The sequence below is a fragment of the Castor canadensis genome, chromosome 7, assembly GCF_047511655.1.
Source record: "Castor canadensis chromosome 7, mCasCan1.hap1v2, whole genome shotgun sequence".
Taxonomy (NCBI): domain Eukaryota; kingdom Metazoa; phylum Chordata; class Mammalia; order Rodentia; family Castoridae; genus Castor; species Castor canadensis.
The window spans coordinates 60,618,041-60,636,687 of NC_133392.1; the positions used below are offsets into that span (position 1 = coordinate 60,618,041).

The 18,647-nt window shown below is 44.8% G+C and overlaps 1 protein-coding gene across 2 annotated transcripts in view; it reads left to right on the forward strand.

Moving 5' to 3' along the window:
• Macroh2a2 (macroH2A.2 histone) overlaps positions 1–18,621 on the forward strand; it is a 54,522-nt gene extending 35,901 nt beyond the window's left edge. Inside the window, exons 4-10 of one of the 2 annotated variants that reach the window (XM_074079066.1) lie at positions 2,313–2,419; positions 3,895–4,092; positions 6,016–6,126; positions 7,603–7,702; positions 13,402–13,491; positions 15,859–16,033; positions 17,916–18,621. In XM_074079066.1, the coding sequence (XP_073935167.1) occupies positions 2,313–2,419; positions 3,895–4,092; positions 6,016–6,126; positions 7,603–7,702; positions 13,402–13,491; positions 15,859–16,033; positions 17,916–18,081 (947 nt within the window). In that variant the 3' untranslated portion in view covers positions 18,082–18,621. The remainder of the gene's footprint in view (positions 1–2,312; positions 2,420–3,894; positions 4,093–6,015; positions 6,127–7,602; positions 7,703–13,401; positions 13,492–15,858; positions 16,034–17,915) is intronic. The other variant, XM_074079065.1, reaches the window with a different exon arrangement.
• Positions 18,622–18,647: the final 26 nt, after the last annotated feature.

Genomic DNA, 18,647 nt, shown 5'->3' on the forward strand with positions numbered 1-18,647 from the left:
TTCCACCTGCCCCAAGAATGCCAGGGACCTAACACCAATAAGGATGCCAATACTTTTCCAACTACAAAGCCCCAATCTTTGATTAAGAATACAAGGTCACTATATAAATGAATTGTTGGCAAACACAATATTCACTGCTTTCTAATGTAGAAAAGATGCGAGAATGAATTTGCAGTGATTTAGCACTTTTCATTATGGAGATGCCAGATAAATAGTTAACTCTAATGTTTATTTTATTCTAATTTTTTGTTAATCACATTTGCTTAGTTAATATGGCATACTTATGCCAAGTTTTTACTATTGCCATAGATTTTATGAATGATGGCAATTTCATGCGCTCTTTTATTTGAAATTAGGGTGATTGTAATGACTCATGAAGAATTGCCTGGTAATTTATGGCTGAGTGTTTTTGCCATTGTACCACAGATCCCCTCAACACACACACACACGTACACATGCACACATGCCTGTACACACACTCACACAGAACATATTTATGCAAACACACATACACACACTTTTTTCCTGCATTATCAGTGAGACAACATATTGGCATGTTGCTTCTAGCTTTCTAAGAGAAGTAAAGGAAGGAATTTTTCTTTGAAGGCTCATTTAAACTTTTTTTTTTGAGACAGGATCTCAGACATGTAGCTCAGGATGGCCTTGAACCCAAGATCCTCCTGCCTCTGCCTCTCCAGTGCTGGGATTACACGCATACACCACCATGCCTGGCTCATTCAAATTTTTTCAGGGAAACAAATTTGATTCAGCATAATAGCCTTTAAAATTGTAGAATAAAGAACAATAATAAAATAAGACAGAGGAGGAAAAAGCATAAAGATGGCGTAAAGCATTTGTATTGATTTTTATTATTTTGCCCCCAAAGTTTTGATAGCATGTAAAAGAGCTTTGGGGAAATCTTTATTTGGGGGGGGGGTGGAGCCAGTACTGGGGGTTGAACTCAGGGCCTTGAGCTTGCTAGGCAGGTGCTCTATCACTCCGCCAGCCCTTTTTGTGTTGTTGGGTTTTTTTTTTTTGCAGTACTGGGATTTGAACTCAGGACCTCACACTTATTAGGTTGTTGCTCTACCACTTGAGCCACTCAATTAGTCCCTGTATTGGTTATTTTTGAGATATGTATGCCAAGGCCAGCCTGGACTACAATCTTCCTTTATGCTTCCCAAACAGCTAGGATAACAGGTATGTGCCACCACACCCAGCTTTTTATTAGTTGAAATGGGATCTCACAAACCTTTTGCCTGGGCTGGCCTCAAACCACAATCCTCCATGATCCTGCCTCTCATGGAGCTAGGATTACAGGTTTGAACTACCAAGCCCAGTGAAAAAATCATTTTTATTAGCATTTTACATTTACCAAATGCCATGCTTAAGGCCTGAGGGATATGTGGAAGACCCTGGGCCCCAACATGCCTTCCCACCTAGCACTCATGGCTAGGAGTCATCTTTAGGAATTCCCTTTATAGCACTTCCTCATCCCACTGTATAAATCAGTCTTTCACATTCATTTTGCTGCAAGACAAGGGGAATCTGGAGCATCAAGCAAAGGAATGGGAGACTCTATAGGGGATCCCAATGGGTACCAAATACAGTTTTTGCCTACATCACTATTTTTTTCAGAGTTGGTGCTACTCTGTGGACTGAAATTCTGTCTATATTAGAATTCTATATTGGCAGGATTCACTTCTACTGACTGTGGTTTAAACAAGAGCGTTTATTCCACTCTCTCAGATAAAAGAAATCTAGAAAAGACAGTCTAGTTTCCTTCTGTCTTACTGCTCTGTCATCCACAAGTTCTTCTTGATCAAAGATGGCTGCTCAAATTTCAGCCATCAGATCCTCAGTCTAGGAGTAGGAAGGGAAGAAGGGCACAGCCACTTCATTGATGGACTCTTCCCAGAAATTCCATAGAGCACAACTGTTTGCCTCTCATTGGTCAGAACTTAGTCACATGATCACACTTACCAACAAGGAAAGATGGGAAATGTAGTCTTTGTTGCTGTGGTTATGGGCTCAGCAAAAAATCAGGTACTAATAAACTAAAGAAGAGAGAGAATTAATGTTGAGAAACAACTTGAAGATTTTGCCATGATATCTGAGGTCTTGTTAAAATATCTTACTGATCCATAACCTGAGTCATTTCAGCTTTCAGGATTTCTTTCGAGACCCAGGCCAAAACAAACAAACAAAAATCACAAATGAGAAAATGTGATCAAATTCAAAGTCTATTTCTAAAGAAAAGGAGCATGGACCCCATTCTGTGACTGTCTGTTAATGCCCCTTTGATATTTCAGCGGAAATCCTAGAGTTAGCGGGGAATGCTGCAAGGGACAACAAGAAGGCCCGGATAGCCCCGAGACACATCCTGCTGGCTGTTGCCAATGACGAGGAGCTCAACCAGGTAAGTCTGAAGCATAGTCAGCTGTGGGACGGGTTTGCCATGCACGCAGCTGCAAGTGAACCCTGACTCATTCCTGCGGTGGCTCCTACTCCCATCTGCACAAAAATTCCAGAATGAGTAAGAGAACAAATTCCACTAGACCCGTCATTCAGAGTCAAAACCAGGTTGTTTCTGGAATAGATCCATTATGCCATCTGGGTCCTGCCAGACTCTGTTTCCTCATTAAAAACAAGTTCTGTGCTGCTGAGGAAAGGGCAGCACATTTGTTATTCCTGGCAATTTCTTCAAACCATGTGGATGAGAGCAGGAAAATCCTTGTTTATATATTAGAACTGACCCTTTGTATTTTGGAACTGACTCCAAAGTCAGTGAATGCACACATCCCCCCCCCCCCACACACACACACACACTCCCCAGATATACAAGGTGGCAGGTAAATAGCATAAGAATTTTTATTCTTATTTACTTTCAAATTTCATTCTTCTCAAACTGTAGTTAAAAAAAAAAAAGGTCTTATTGTTAATCCATCACAGACTGGTAATTTCAAAAAATGTAATAATTATTGATTCCTAGGAAAATTTAAAAGGCAAAGACATAAAAACTACAAGCCACAATTTCTTATTATCGATTTAGTAGGTATATAATAACTCTTAGGATTTCCTGTGAAAGTTTCTAGACTCTTACTCATGAGTCTGTGCTCCTCTTGTCACAGATGGGTAACTAATGACTCTTGGTGACTGCTGGTTTAGGGCATGCAGAATATATTAGTGTAGGAGTACATGTTGATTATTTGCAAATAAGCATAATGATTGGAAGGCGCATGGTCAAACATATTTCCCTGATAGGACACATGTTCGGGAGTGTAGATTACTGGCGTGTAGACCACTGGCATGTTGTTAATGGGGCTAGTCTTTGTGTTGAGCTTTGAACCTAGTTTTGTTCAGCTGTGCTCTGTTTTGTCTGGAATTCCAAAGTTCTGGGCAGCATCCATGGTTTCAATTCTGTAACCCTTTTTTTTATGCTTATTATTATGCTTTGCTTTGTTTTGCATTCTGTATGAGATCCAGGATGCCTCAAGACCTACAAAGAAATACTCTACAAATAAAAGCCAGAAAAGCCAATTAAATTGTGTATTATACAATTTCTTTAAGAAAGTAATGACAACATATAAGCCTTGTGTTACCAGCGATTAGATCTGTATTAAATCCAGAAGTGGTCTGGTCATGGTGGGCACACTCCTACTATAACCCCAGCACTCAAGAGGCAGAGGCAGAAAGATCGTGAGTTCCAGGCCAGCCCGGGCTATATCATAAGATCCTGTCTCAAAAAGCCGAGGACTTGAGAATTCAGCTTAGAGAGCACTTACCCCAAATCCACAAGGCCCTGGGTTTGAGTCCCAGCATCCAAAAAAAAAAAAAGAAAAAATCCAGAATCAGCAAGGTCTTTGCCATATATGTGCACATATCTCTCTCCAGCTGCTAAAAGGAGTGACCATTGCCAGTGGAGGTGTCCTGCCCAGAATTCACCCCGAACTGCTGGCTAAAAAGCGAGGGACCAAAGGCAAGTCAGAAACTATCCTCTCCCCACCTCCAGAGAAAAGAGGAAGGAAGGCCACATCAGGCAAGAAGGGGGGCAAGAAATCCAAGGCTGCCAAACCACGGACATCCAAAAAGGTAAGCTGACGTGCATTTCATGAGCAGGCATGCCCGCTGCTATGGTCTGGATATTTGCATCCTCCCAAAACTCATTTTCGAAATGTACCTGCCAAGGAATGGGATTAAGAGTAATGAGGTCATAATGGAGAGCCCTCAGACATGAGGTTAGTGCCCTTATAAAAAGAGGCTCAAGGGAGCTTGTTTGCCCTTTCTACCATTTGAGGACACGGGAGGAAGGTGTCACCTATGAGGAAGCGGGCCCTCACCAGACGTGGAATCTGCTAGAGCCTTAATCTTGAATTTCCCAGCCTCCTGTGAGGAGTACATTTATGTTGTTTATAAGCCACAAGTCTGTGGTATTTTTCTCTAGCAGGCAGAATGGACTAAGACACCCACAGAATGAGAGGGAAGTCTTAAGGATGAAATGATGAGAGCAGAGTCAGTAGGCGAGAAGGACAGGGGACTCTCCAGCTCAGTGCGGGGAGAAAGTGACAAGACTATGTATATAGAAAAGTAAGGGGCCTTTGAAACTAGAGTTCAAATCCACAAAACAGGATGCATCACCCAAAGTGTAGGGGGTTCAGATCCCTTTTACTCCCACTACTAGTTGGCTTTCCATTGCCGTGACAAAGGATCTGAGATAAAAGGAGGTAAGATTTATTTTAGCCCATGGTTTTAGTCCATGGCCACTTGATCCTGTTGCTTTGGGCCTGTGGCAAGGCAGAACGTCATGCTGGGAGCACATGGTAGAGTAAAGCTGCTCACCTCATGGTAGCTAGGAAGTAAAGATAGAGAAAAGGAGCCAGGGCTGCAACAGCCCCTTCAAGGGCTCACCCCCAATGACCTAACTTACTCCCAGTAGTCCAACCTTCTGAAAGTTCCCCCACCTTCCAATAGGACCATGGACTGGTGACCAAGTCTTCAACACATGGCTGTGGGAAGACATTTAATATCCAAACTGCAACACTGCCCCCACCAAAATCATAAGCGAGAGAGCCTGGAATCTTGTTTCTGCTTTCTCCGCAGAGCTCATGCTGCAGGCTAAACAAACTCCTGTACACAGTGCCCTGGGTTAGGCCAATGGATTCCAGGTGTTTGGAGGCTAAGTAGCTTAGCTCAGTGATGCCACTTGTGAAATAACATTTTTATTGTAGCCCAGTAGAGTAGCCCCTACTGACACGTGACTATTAAAACTGAATTACAGTTAAGCCAAATTATGGGATGGAGGTATGGCTCAAGCAGTAGAGCACCTACCTAGCAAGTACAAAGCCCTAAGTTCAAACCCTAGTATCACAAAAACAAACAAAGAGCCAAATTAAAAGTTCAGCTCCTCTGTTGCACCAGTCACATTTCAAGTACTCAGTAGCACTGAACAGTAGAGGCACAAAGAACTTCCATTACAGAAAATTCTATTGAATAGCAGTGCTGCTTTGGAGGTGAGGAATTTTCACTCCACAGACCTTCAGGATAAGAAAAAAATCACACCACTGCCACTAGATCTCAGGGGATTTCTGGGAAGAAGGAGGCCAGGCAATGCACTGTAAGCCACCTACTTGTCTCCATAAGCTGCAGGTACTGGATTGTAGGCAGGTGAGCCGAACCAGGCAAGCATAATGCGCCTATGTCCAGGGTGGGGCAAGGACTATAGGAATGTTGAACTCCTTAGTACACTTTATTTTTTCAAATACCCTTTTCTTTTCCTTATTATTGCTGTCCCTCACACCCAGCAGAGGCCAGGGGGTGTGCCTCTGTAGCAGAGCGTGTGCTTAGCATGGATAAGGCCCTGCGTTTGGTCCCCAGCACTGCAAACCACAGCAACAACCACAAAAACCATACCACTTCCTTTCATAGCCAAATTGGTGGCAGCCATGGAAGAAGCTGATTCAGCCACATTGGGCTTTCTTTGGATTCTTTCTCATTTGTACTGATTTTTACCAACAGTCCAAACCAAAGGACAGCGATAAAGAAGGAACTTCAAATTCCACCTCTGAAGATGGGCCAGGGGATGGATTCACCATCCTGTCATCAAAGAGCCTTGTTCCAGGGCAGAAGGTAATAAAGTCCTAATGTACTGCAGTAAAACACGATTACATTTTTATAACCCACTGTTGACAAGCCATGAAACTGCTTCGTCCCTTTCTCCCCTAATATGACTTTCACTCTAGTCTTGAATTATTCATTTTCAAATGGAAGAGGTAGGGCGATTTCTGCATTGTGAGAGTGAACAAGCCCTTCAATGCTGAGAATTGTTCGTGCTGACACTGGTCAGCCAAAGGTCAGCCCAAGGATCTTTCCTGGTCAGGAGATAGGATGGCATTACTGGTTTTGCTGGGAAATCCCCAAGCCCCAATTAGTTTGTACCCACCAAAAAAAAAAAAAAAAAAAATCCATAGCTAACAGTTTCAAACAGCCTCAGAGAGGCCCAGCTTCCATGGTTCCATGAAATTCATCAGAGAAAGAAAATAGAAATATCTGTTTCCTGTATATCCTTGGTGTTAGAAATGAATTACTTGCCAATAATTCAGTCTACCTGCCTTTCTGGGCTACAGAAAGAAAATAAACAGGACTGTACATTTCAACAGTCTCTAACAACAAAACAGCGCCCAGCCAGACATGCAAATAATTCATTCCCACAAGTGTAAAGTTTACTGAACAGACAATTTATCTCCCAAGTCAACTGGGGCTGAAATAAGATACATGAGGAAATAGTCAGCTAGTCGTATCTCTGGTTGCTGAAGGCTTTCAGCCTGACAATTGAGTGAACCTCCATTCAAGTAGTGGGAAAGAAAGCATGCTGTAAGAAGAGAAAAAATGTGGCAGGTTCCTAATTCATTCATCTCTGATGAAAGGGAATAGGAAGCAAGAGGTGGAATGTGTGCCCCTTCAGGGGCCATCTGTAGTTACGTGATGATTAGCTTTCTCTCAAACTTATCTAGGGATCGTGAAGTTCTTCCTCACATAGGGAAATATTAAGGAATATTTTCGTATTCTATGCTATGAACACATAGAGCAGCCCTGAGAATATGGCATGCGAAAGGCAAGGTGCCGGATATGACAGGTCGGAAACCCGGAGCCCATTCTTTCCATCCAGCAAGGCCACTGGCTTCAGTGTCCTGCCCCAAAAGTTCTCTGCTGCAACTAGGAGAATGTAGGACACTAGAAGGAGAGAAAAAGGTCAGGCTCCTCTCCCTCCCAGAGCCATTCAAAGGAGGTGTCATCCAAAACCAAGGCCACCAGGACTGGGAACAAAAGGTATAAACTGTGAGAGAAAGGAAGAGGAGAAGAGGTCCCATTCTCATTCCGGGAGAGGCGGCAGATTTGCTGCATGCTGCTAGCCTCAAAGTGCAAATCAAATCTACTGAGCTCAAAGGAGCTACTAAAAACCAGTTTGTAAACTTGAGGCTGTTGCTTTTCACGAAGCCCTTGCGTATGAATAATTGAGAGAATTATTGGCTATCAGGTGAGACATGAAGTCTTTCAATGGAATTTGATCTTTCTCCTGTTTTCCATCTTTTCTTCCTAATGCAGCTGTCCCTGACCCAGAGTGACATCAGCCATATTGGCTCCATGAGAGTGGAGGGCATTGTCCATCCAACCACAGCCGAAATTGACCTCAAGGAAGACATAGGTAAGGTCCTGAGACCCGGTAAAGGTGCCATGGAATAGCCCACTGTCCAAGCACGTCCTCTGAAGTCAATCTTTGTCTGCTGGATATCCCACTGCCCAGAATCTGTGTCGAACTCTGATTTTATATGTAACAGAATGGCATCGCTAGAGAGTAACTTTGCTTTAACTCTGCACATACTTTGGGAAGTTTGCATTGAGGTATTTTATAGAAACATCATTAGTACACAGCTTTTTTTCTCTACGTGAATACCACCATGCAACCAGCACCCAGGCAGGAAACAGACCCTCACCAGTACCCCAGAAGTTCCCTCACTCCCCTCCTGGTCATTATCTCCTTCAGAGGAAACCACTACACTGTCTTCTAAAAGCATAGAGGGGGTTCATCCACTTTGAATTTTATTGAAATGAAATCATGTACTCTTCTGTGTCTGGCTTCTTTTGCTCAGCCTAGGATTTGTGAAATCTGCCTACACTGTTGCGTGTGGTGTGTTCACTCATTTTCTTTGGTATGTAACATTACACTGCATGGACATACACAATTCACAGATCCATTCTACCATTGATGACATTTGTGTAGTTTCCAGAATGGGCCATCCTGAGCACTGCTCAGGATTCATCCCAGTGAATATTGTCATACGTATTTTGAATTAAACTTCAGAAGAGTTTTAAGTTTACATATTGAGAATACTGTTGGTAAAAAAGAGGACAGAGCCCAGCCTACTGATTTATGCCTGTAATCCCAGCAATCGTAAGGCAAAGGCAGGAAGATCATGAGTTGAAGGCTAGCCTGGGCTACATAGTGAGACTCTGTCTCAAAAGAAAAAAAAAAAAGAGGCTCTCTGTAAGCCTATGACCATTGAGCTTTTGGAAACCACTGGAAAAACATTAGCTTTCCACCTGCCCCATGAATCAGAGAGGGAGCTGTCACTAGGTGGGGAGGAGCTGGGGGGACAGAGTAAGCTGTCAAGGGCACTGGAAATGATAGTAAGCCACCCATTCCCCACCGTGCTGCCCACTCTTATGAGACAGAACTGCCTCAAGCTCGCTGTTGTAAGGATGAAAAGGAATGGCCTAGGTCCACGCTTGCCTATAGGTTGGGTGGTTGAAGTAATGCTAGCAGCTCAGCCCCGAGCTGAATGGAAGCACCAGAACCCCAAAGTGCTGGGCTTGTTTTGACTCCCTCCTGGCAAGAGAGGCCACTTGCTGAGCTGAAAGGAAAATAGGACGGTGATGGGGGACAATAGCATTACAGAGAAACAGGACTTTTCTTGAACACCAAGGGACAGTGACAATTCCTCACCTTCAGGGACTGTCAAGCTCCCAACTGTGGAAGGGCTCCCCCTACTGGCTTAATCGCCAACTGTTTTGATATGAGTCCTAGCTTCTTGCAAAAAAACAAGTTGCCATATTCCTGCTTCATACATTTCTAGGGTTTTGCATTTTATATCAGAAAGACAATAATGATACTTCTTTTTTTTAAGTAGCAGAATAGCCAGGCACCAGTGGCTCACACCTATAATCCTAGCTATTCAAGAGGCAGAGATCAGGAGAATTGTGGTTCAAAGCCAGCCCAGGCAAATAGTTTGTGATGACCCTATCTCAAAAAAAAACCCATCACAAAAATGGACTGGTGGAGTGGTTCAATGTGTAGGCCCTGAGTTCAAACCCCAGTACCTCAAAAAAAAAAAAAAAAGAAGTAGCAAAGCGATAGAATTAGAAAGAACACTGGCACTGGAGCAAAAATTCAAGCACAAATCCCACTAGTGGATTCCAAAGTCAACTTCTTGAAGGTCTTAGAAAGAAAACTGAGCTGCAAGGTGGCCAGGTGGTTCAGAGAGCAGGTTCTGAGTCTACCAGGTCTGTGTCCTGGTGGACTTTTGCAAATAACTTCCTAGTTTTGACCTTGGACAGGTTTTTTTTAACTTCCCTGAACCATTTACTCACCTGTACTTACAATAACAACAGCACTTGTCTTACAGGGGTGTTATGAAGGTAAATGGATGACACAGAGGGAGCTTAGCATAAGGCCAGCTCATCAGCATTTGACAGTTGACAGTATTTTTATTACTGCTGTGTTATTAGGAAATTCACTCATCATGAGTCCCTTCTCCACCACTGACACCCAAACCAATCATCCCATTCAGCTAAGGCCCTGTTTTATTCCTTTAAAACACCATGCTATGGGGCTGCAGTGTAGCTCAGTGGTAGAACGTGTGCTTAGCATGAACAAAACTGTGAACTCCATTCCCAGCACCACCCCTGCAAAAAAGCCCACTATGTTATTACAGAAAAATGCACGCATGTATACACACACACACACACACACACAAAGCAGAAAAGCATGAATGAAACCCTATGCAGGACCGTAATATGCAGACATGTAACAGAACGTTTGCCTAGCAAGTAGGAAGTCCTTCGTTCAACCCCCAGTGGTACAAAAGGAAAGAAAAGAAACCCTATGCAACCAGATGCAGCTACCACCTGCAGGTGGGAATCACGTGTGTTTCAGCTTCCAGACATCATATCATTTTATCTGTGAATATTTCAGAACAACCTCAAAAAGATAAGGACTAACCTCTAACAACATAAGCATAATGTCATCATGGCACCTGAACTAACTTCATATCAATAAATAACTAGTATTCAAATTCCAATTGCATCCTAAGTTTCATTTTTAGAATTTTCAGAAGCCAAATGAGTTCACACAGTAATAGCTTGATAGGTCTCGTAACCCACAGGTTTCCCTGTCAACTCCATCTCTCTTTTATTTCTTTGCAATTTATTTGTTGAGAAAGCCAGAGCAGTTGTCTTCCAGTCTGGATTTTGTTAATTGCATCCTTATTAAACACATTCCTAGCCAGGCACAGGTGGCTCACCCCTGTAATCCTAGCTACTCAGGAGGCAGAGATCTGGAGGACTGCAGTTGAAGCCAGCCTGGGCAAATAGTTAGAGACCCTATCTCAAAAGAAACCCATCACAAAAAAGGGCTAGCGGATTGGCTTAAGGTGTAGGCCTGAGTTCAAACCCCACTACCACAAAAAAAAAAAAAAAAAGTTTCTCTGTTGTTTGATTAATTTGGTAGTTGGTACCAGAGGCTTCAAGAAATTTAATTTCAAGGAATTGGGGTCCCAGGATGTAGCTCAGTCATAGAGCGCTCACCTAACTACATGAGGCTCTGGATTCAATCCCCAGCACTAAAAAAAAAACTAACAAGACTCCTTAGTCAGTGGCCTGGCTGTCTCTTTGATTTTTTTTTTTTTTGATGGTTACAGAAAATTGAACTCACTCTGTCACTTCAGCCACACCCCCAGCTCTTTTTGCTTTGGTTTTTTTTTTGGGGTAGAGTCTCAAGTTTTTGCCCGGGCTGGCCTGAGGCATAACCCTATTTTTATTTCCTGAGTAACTGAGATGACAGGTATGTGCTACCACACCCAGCTATTGGTTGAGATGGGGATCTCATGAACTTTTTGCCTGGGCTCGACTTGAACAGTAATCCTCCTGAGTAGATGGGATTATAGGCGTGAGCCGCCATGCCCAGCTTGTTGTCTCCTTGCATGGTGTGAGCAACCATCGATGCCCTTTCTCTAGATTTGTCCATTCATCAGTGGTTGCACAATAATGTGAAGCTCTCTCATCCATCCTCCAGGCTGCTTGTTTGTTTTTGGAGGGGGAACAAGATGGGGTCATGATATGTAGCCTGGTCTAGCCTGGAACTCACTCCTCCCTCTACCTCCTGAGTGCTGGGATTACAGGCATGCATCACCAAACCAGTTTAGGCTGAAGAGGGAGGACTCATTCTGCATTCCACACATCTCTTTGGCCCTGACATGAAGACGGGAGGTGACATCTTAGACCTATGTCTTGGCTTCATAGAGTGAACTAGCTACCAGCCTCAGTCACCACTTTTGCCACACTTCCAGACCCAGCATTTCAATACTGGCCAGGCGTGTGGGACAGAAACGAGGCTGAGATGCTTCACACAAGGCTGTCACTGTTTTCCAGTACTATCACAGAACTCCAGGTGCTTCAGTGAAGACGCCTCCTCCCCAGCCCCAGTGCAGAACACGGCCAGAGAGACATTGTGCTAATTGATTGGCAGTGTGGCTCTCCAAAGATACTCAGTGCTTGCACACAGAGGGGAAGCTCTGTCACTCAGGGAAGCCTCCGAAGTGAATGAATATCAGTATAGGATGAGTGTTCCTTATCCAAAATGACCCAAAGTGCTTCAAATTTTGAATTTGGGTTTGTTTTTATTATTATTTGTATATCATAATGAATTATCTAAGAGATAGGACCCAAGTCTAAATGTCTAAATGTGAAATTCACTTATGTTTCATATACACATAGCCAAAATATTTTTAATGCACCTGAGTTTTGACTGTGACCCAACCATCATACGAGATCTGGTGTAGAATTTTCCATTTGTGGTATCATGTTGGTGTTCAAAAAGTTTTGGATTTTAGGGCTAGTGGAGTGGCTCAAGTGGTAGAGGTCCTGAGGTTAACCCCAAGTACTGCAAAAGAAAAAAAAATGTTTTGGATGTTAGGGCAGGTACAACAGCTTCCATCTATAATCCCAGCTACTCAGGAAGCAGAGATCAGAAGGATGGTGGTTCAAAGTCAGCCCAGGCAAAAAGTCATCCAGATGCCAGCTTGACCAATAAACTGGGAGTGGTGATGTGTGTCTGTCACCCCAGCTTTGTAGGAGGTATAAATAAGAGGATCACAGTCCAGGCTGGCCCAGGCAAAAACACAAGACCCTACCTGAAAAAGAGCTAAAGCAAAAAGGGCAGGAGGTGTGGCTCAAGTGGTAGAGCGCCTGCCTAGAAAGTGTGAAGCCCTGAGTTCAAACCCCGGTCCCACCACCCCTAGAAGGATTTTGGATTTTCAGATTGAGGGTGCTCAGCCTGTAATAATAACCAATAGAGAACTGACACCTGCTCCAGACATCCAGATCACCAAGCTCATTAGATGAAAGCAGATGAAGAGATGCTCATCCCCCATCCCAAGCAGCAGCCATCCTAGTCTAGACAAATACCCACGACCTCTCAAAAGGCGTAACAGTGTGGAAGAGAGTCTGGGTCCTCTGGTGCAGTCAGTCAAGGTTCCTACTGAGCTAAAGTGGAGTCCTGCAGTCTCCTGGCAGCTCCACTTGGCCTTCATAGAAAGGAGATGCTGAGATTTTGAGGATGGACTCACTTGCAGCAAAATTGGAGGTGGGAGGAGGGCATCCTTCCAGCAGGAAAGTCCTTAGACTTTCAGCCTCTCAGATCTCTGTATTTTCCTGTGTCTGGCCTCTAACTCCAAAGATTTACAACATGTTAGTAGTGCTGATAAGATCAAGACTACAAAGCTCAGTATGGGTCCTAAACCTATAGAACACAACACTGGAATCTCCATTGAGATTGTGTTGCTATTGTTTAATCATCCTCAGGACTCATGTTGTGAAATTACTACATGGTCAAATCACCCCTAAAAAGATCCTTTAAGCTTGCTGACCTTACTCTGCTAAGGGGCTGAAGAGCCCTGGCTCAGTGAGCACCTGCAAGCCTGGACAACAACTAGGTAGTTGGAGCCCTAGTTTCTAAGGGTAGCTTTTGTTCAATCATTTGTTTGTTTTTTGGCCTGCTAAAAATATGTCTGACAGTGTGATTACACTGCAAGGACACCCACAATGGCCCCTCACTGTTCTCCTTTGCAGGGAAAGCCTTGGAAAAGGCTGGGGGCAAAGAGTTCTTGGAAACAGTAAAGGAGCTTCGCAAATCCCAAGGCCCTTTGGAAGTCGCCGAAGGTAAGTATGGAATTGAGCCTCATTCCTGGCAGGGCCCCACACCACTCTTGCCAGAGCCTCCAGCCTCACACATTTCATACATGTTCAATGTGTGCAACAAAATGTATCGTAACAAAGCTGTTAACATCTCTCTGAGAATCTGAGCAGGTGTGTACAGATCATTTCATAAGCTCTGGGGACTATAAAGTGTCTGGATAGTTCATGTCCACATGCACCAAATCCTCCCAGATGGTACAGAGTTGATGAGTTCATTGTGTGTGTGCAACAAGATGCATATAACATAAATGTACCATTGCAAGCATTTTAAAGTGAATCATTCAGTGACATGAGTACTTCTGTGATGCTGTGCAGACATCACCACTCTCTAATTCCTTGGCTTTCTTACCCCTCAACAGAAGCCCAGTAAACTGTGCACCCCTCCCCCATGCTTTGGCAACCACTAACCTATTCTCTGACTCTATGGATTTGCTGCTATGGACATTTCATATGGATGCAATCATATAATGAGTGGTCCTTCATGTCTGGCTTCTTTCACTTCACATAGTATTTTCCAAGACCATCCATGTTGTAGCATATATCAATACTTCACTTTTTTGTAACTCAATAATATTTGTGTTAGTCAGCTTCCTATCACTGTGACAAAATACCTGAGAAAATCATTTTAAAGGGAGAAAGGTTTATTTTGACCCCTGGTGGCCATGACCTTCCCAGACTGCCAAAGCTCCCAGAGCCTAGCCACCTCAGGAGGACCAGGGATCATTGGAGCACAGAGCCCAGTTCTACCAGGACCATGGTTTACAGATAAGCAGCATGGCTGCAGCTGCCCCAAGAGACCTGAGTATGGCCAGTGGATCAGAAAAACCACTCCTCTGGGGGCCAGGCACCATGGCTCAGACCTGTAATTCCAGGTACTTGGGAGGTGGAGATGGGCAGGATCAAGGTTGGAGGCCAGCCTGAGCAAAAGTTATTGAGTAACCAGCCGCTGGGCATGATGGTGCATGCCTGTCATCCCAGTTATATGGGAAGCATAAACAGGAAGATGGTGGTCTAGCCAGCAGGGACATAAATGTGAGACTCCACAGAAAAATAAATAAAGAGAAAAGAACTGAGGGCCAACTCAAGTGGTAGAGCACCTGCCTACCAAGCACGAAGCCCTGACTTCAACCCCAAGTACCATCACCAAAAAAACCAAAAACAACAAAAAACTGTTCCTCTGGAGATTGATGAGCATGGGGACGTCCCTGGAGCTTCTCAGAAGCCACAATGCTTGTCAGATCTGTGACTGACAGGAGCTATGTTTGGGGAGTGAAAAATAAAACAAGGAAGAATGAAAGATTGTGAGACAAGGCTGGCATGATTCAATTTTACGGTGAACCCCAGCTCTCTGCAGGATATCTAGAGTTGACATCCCTGTCCAAGGATGTACACAATAGGTCACACAAGCATAAGCAAAGGCCAGACCAATAAGGCAGGATCTCTGCAGCAGAGAGACACAGCTGCTTTCCAAAAGCCATTGCATCTCTTTCCTATGACCACCCTAAACGTGGTAGCTTCAAACAACACAAATTTAAACTTAGAGTTCTGGTGCAGTGAGTTCTGAGGGGCAGAAAGGGAGGTGTTGGGAGGGCTGCTTCCTTCTGGAGGTACAGGGGAGCCCCTTCCCTTGCCATTTCCAGCTTGGCTGGAACTGTAAATCACTCTAATCTCTGCTTCTGTCGTCACATCCCTTCTCCTGCCTTTGGCTTTCTTGCCTCCCTCTTATAGAAGCCATGTGGTGAGGCGGAGGCATGGCTCAAGTGGCAGATCGCCTGCCTAGCAAGCATAAGGCCCTGTGTTCAAAACCCAGTACTGCCAAAACACAAAAATCCATGTGGTTCTCTTAGGGATCCATGACTCCGGGAGATTCTCACATTTCAGGAACCCTAATGTAATCCCAGCTGCAAAGTCTCTTTGGTTATGTCAGGTGACAGCCACAAGTCCTAAGTATTAGGACATGGATATTTGAGGGAGGCCATTACTCAACCCACCCTAGCACCAGACATAATTTTGATGTGTTCCTGTGACTAGGATCCACTGTGAATAGCTTCCTAACCTGGCGCCCTTGGCAGGCCACATGAAAGTGACATGCTGTCACATCAGATTCAACTCTTTCACTGGAGGCTCTTGCTGCTGTCCAGCACAATCCCAACAGCTCCTGCCCCCTGCTAAATGGACCTCATAGACACAGGGGATGCTGTCCAGCCCACTGTCCTTTGATCTCCTGTCCCCCAGGGAAGTAACAGGTACACCTGTGAGATTTGGCCTAACCCCCCCACCTTAAGGTAAGATGTAGGAAATAACTGTTAGTATTTCTCACCCATGTCCCAGCTGCTGTCAGCCAATCCAGTGGACTTGCAGCCAAATTTGTCATCCACTGTCACATCCCCCAGTGGGGCTCCGACAAATGTGAAGAACAGCTTGAAGAGACCATCAAGAACTGTCTGTCGGCGGCCGAGGACAAGAAGCTAAAGTCTGTCGCATTTCCACCCTTCCCCAGTGGCAGGTAGGATGAGGTTCTCCTGAGTGGAGGCTTTCAGCCTTTTTGCTGGGAACCACCTGCTCCTCAACGTATTCACATTTGATCTGCCCACTCCAGAAGACAGGGCTAAGGCCTGCCAGCACAGCCAAGCATGTTAGCCAGGGGACAGGGCAGAAACCCTGATTCTCACCCTCCAAATACATGGAGAGACAGGCCCCAGTCTGTCCGGCCGGTCTCCATGGCTGGGGCCAGCTCCCCTGCCTCCTTGATGTCAAAAGCCAGAGAGAAAGGTGGCTTCATGGGAGGTGCCAAGGGCAGAGGCAAGGTGTCATGTTAGTTTTTAAGAGTCTGCCACGTTCAAAGCCCACAACACATGATCAGAAAACACTCAGCTGGCACCGGTGGCTCACACCTGTAATCCTAGCTACTTGGGATGCTGAGATCAGAAGGATCATGGTTGGAGGCCAGCCTGGGCAAAAAGTTCTCAAGACCACCATCTCAAACAATAGCTAGACGTGGCAGTGCACAGTTGTCATCCCAGTGACAGCTGGAAGCATAAAAGAGAAGAAAAACGAGATCCTATCAAACCCTAGTCCCACCCAAACATTAAAAAAAAAAAAAAGGTCCCATCTCCAAAGTAACCAGTCCAAAGTAACCAGAGCAAAAAGGGCTAGAGATGTGCCCACTCAAGTGGCTGCTCACAAGTATGAAAAGTATGAAGCCCTGAGTTCAAACCCCAATACTGCCAAAAGAACCAAAAAACAAAAAAACACCAGACTCAAAGGCCTTGCTACTCCGTGTGGTTCCTGGGCCAGCAGCCAGCAACATCACCTGGTTAGAATGTAGAACTTCAGCCCCTACCCAGACCTCCTGCTTCAGAATCCCAGGGTATTCCAATGCTCCTCTGGAGGACAGAAGAGCAGGAGGTGGAGGCTTTGACAGCCACATCCACAGCAGCGAAGGGGTCTCTCTTTGTTTGCTTAAAAAGGGCTGGGCCCTGTGACACAGGTATGCCTTGTCAGTGCATCACAGGAAGGTGGAGAAAACTAATAAGACCCAGGCACCTTCTGTGCTTCTGTCTCAACTGGAGCAAGTAGGGCTAGCTGTCCACAGTCCAGGCCCCCAGGCCCTGTGGATGCGTTCTCCATAGGCGGGACCATGGGCAGTAAAATCCGCACTAGAGCGAGAATTCATGAGGCAAGCCCATCCTGAACCTGTGCCAGGGGTCTTGGTAGTTGACCCCAAAAGACCACCATGACTATGTCCCTGGAGGCGATATTGGACAGCACTATCAATGGCTCCCTGGTACTTGGGACCCTTAAACTTTCACCAGCTCAGTGTTGCCCAGAGTGGCTAATGAATTCCATTGGCATGTGAGTTAATGAGGAAAAGATTAAATGTATGTGAAAGGAATTTTAAACAGAGCTGCTAAGCACACATTTTGCTTTTATTAAACATGTCAGCATGTAAGCCAGTTTTGAGGGAGCTAAAACACATTTGCTTTTTTGAAGACAGGTTTGTAAATGCTGAATTGCTAAGGTTTTTAAAGCCAAGTTCTACTGGAGTTGGCAACACAGATTCAAATACGGGGCACTCCTCACCTACTGCCCTTTGACCTTCGCAAAAGACATTGTAATCTGAGTCAGTGTGGTACCTGTTAAGGAGGGACACCTCCCATCTGCCCCACCAGGCTGGCCCTTTGACTGGGTCAGAGGAAGTGACATGTGGGCCAGCCCTGTGCACAGTGAGGTCCCATGTAGTACTTATAGGAAGATGGCATTGCTCCCCCAACCCTAACCCTAGCACCCCGCCCCGCCGACACACACACACACCAAGAGAGAGTTATAGCAGTGGGTCTAAGGACCAAAATGACATGGTCTTTCTTTCTCCTTTTGCTTTGGCACAGAAACTGCTTTCCCAAACAGACAGCTGCCCAGGTGACCCTCAAGGCCATCTCTGCCCACTTTGATGACTCCAGCGCATCCTCACTGAAGAATGTGTACTTCCTGCTGTTCGACAGCGAGAGCATCGGCATCTACGTGCAGGAGATGGCCAAGCTCGACACCAAGTAGCGCTCCAGCAGGGGTGGAGGAGGATCCACTCACCAGAGTGGGGGTTTATTTTTTAAAAGGAGCAAGGAAGGGCCACTGAGAGGGATGCAGGTAGCAGAGGCAGGAGGTGGCACTGCCCACAGAAGGAGCCCTCTGCATTTTATATCCTCCTTACAAAGGGCCTCTGTCCCTAATTAACCAGGTCTCCACCAGGGGTTCCTTCCCATGTGTTTTCTTCCTGTTGTTTTAGAACTTTTTAAAAAAAAAAACAACAAACAAAAAAAAAAAAACAGACCTCGTTTTAGATTTATAGCATTGACTTTTACACACATTCACACGCAAAAAAATCTTTTCACGCCTGTTTCTTTTGTTCCTCCTTTTTTCCAAGGGAAGAGGGCATGAGAAGGACTTGGATCTGTAGACTGTCTGTCTTCTACAGTGGAGAGGAGTGAAAAGATATCTCATGGGTGCTTTTCTCTTCTGTTTTAGAGCCTCCCTCCCCTGACTCCTATAATACCTGAAACTACTCCTAAAAAGGTTTTGCTTTGGGCTTTTTGTTGTTGTTGTTTCATTTTGATTTTTAAAAA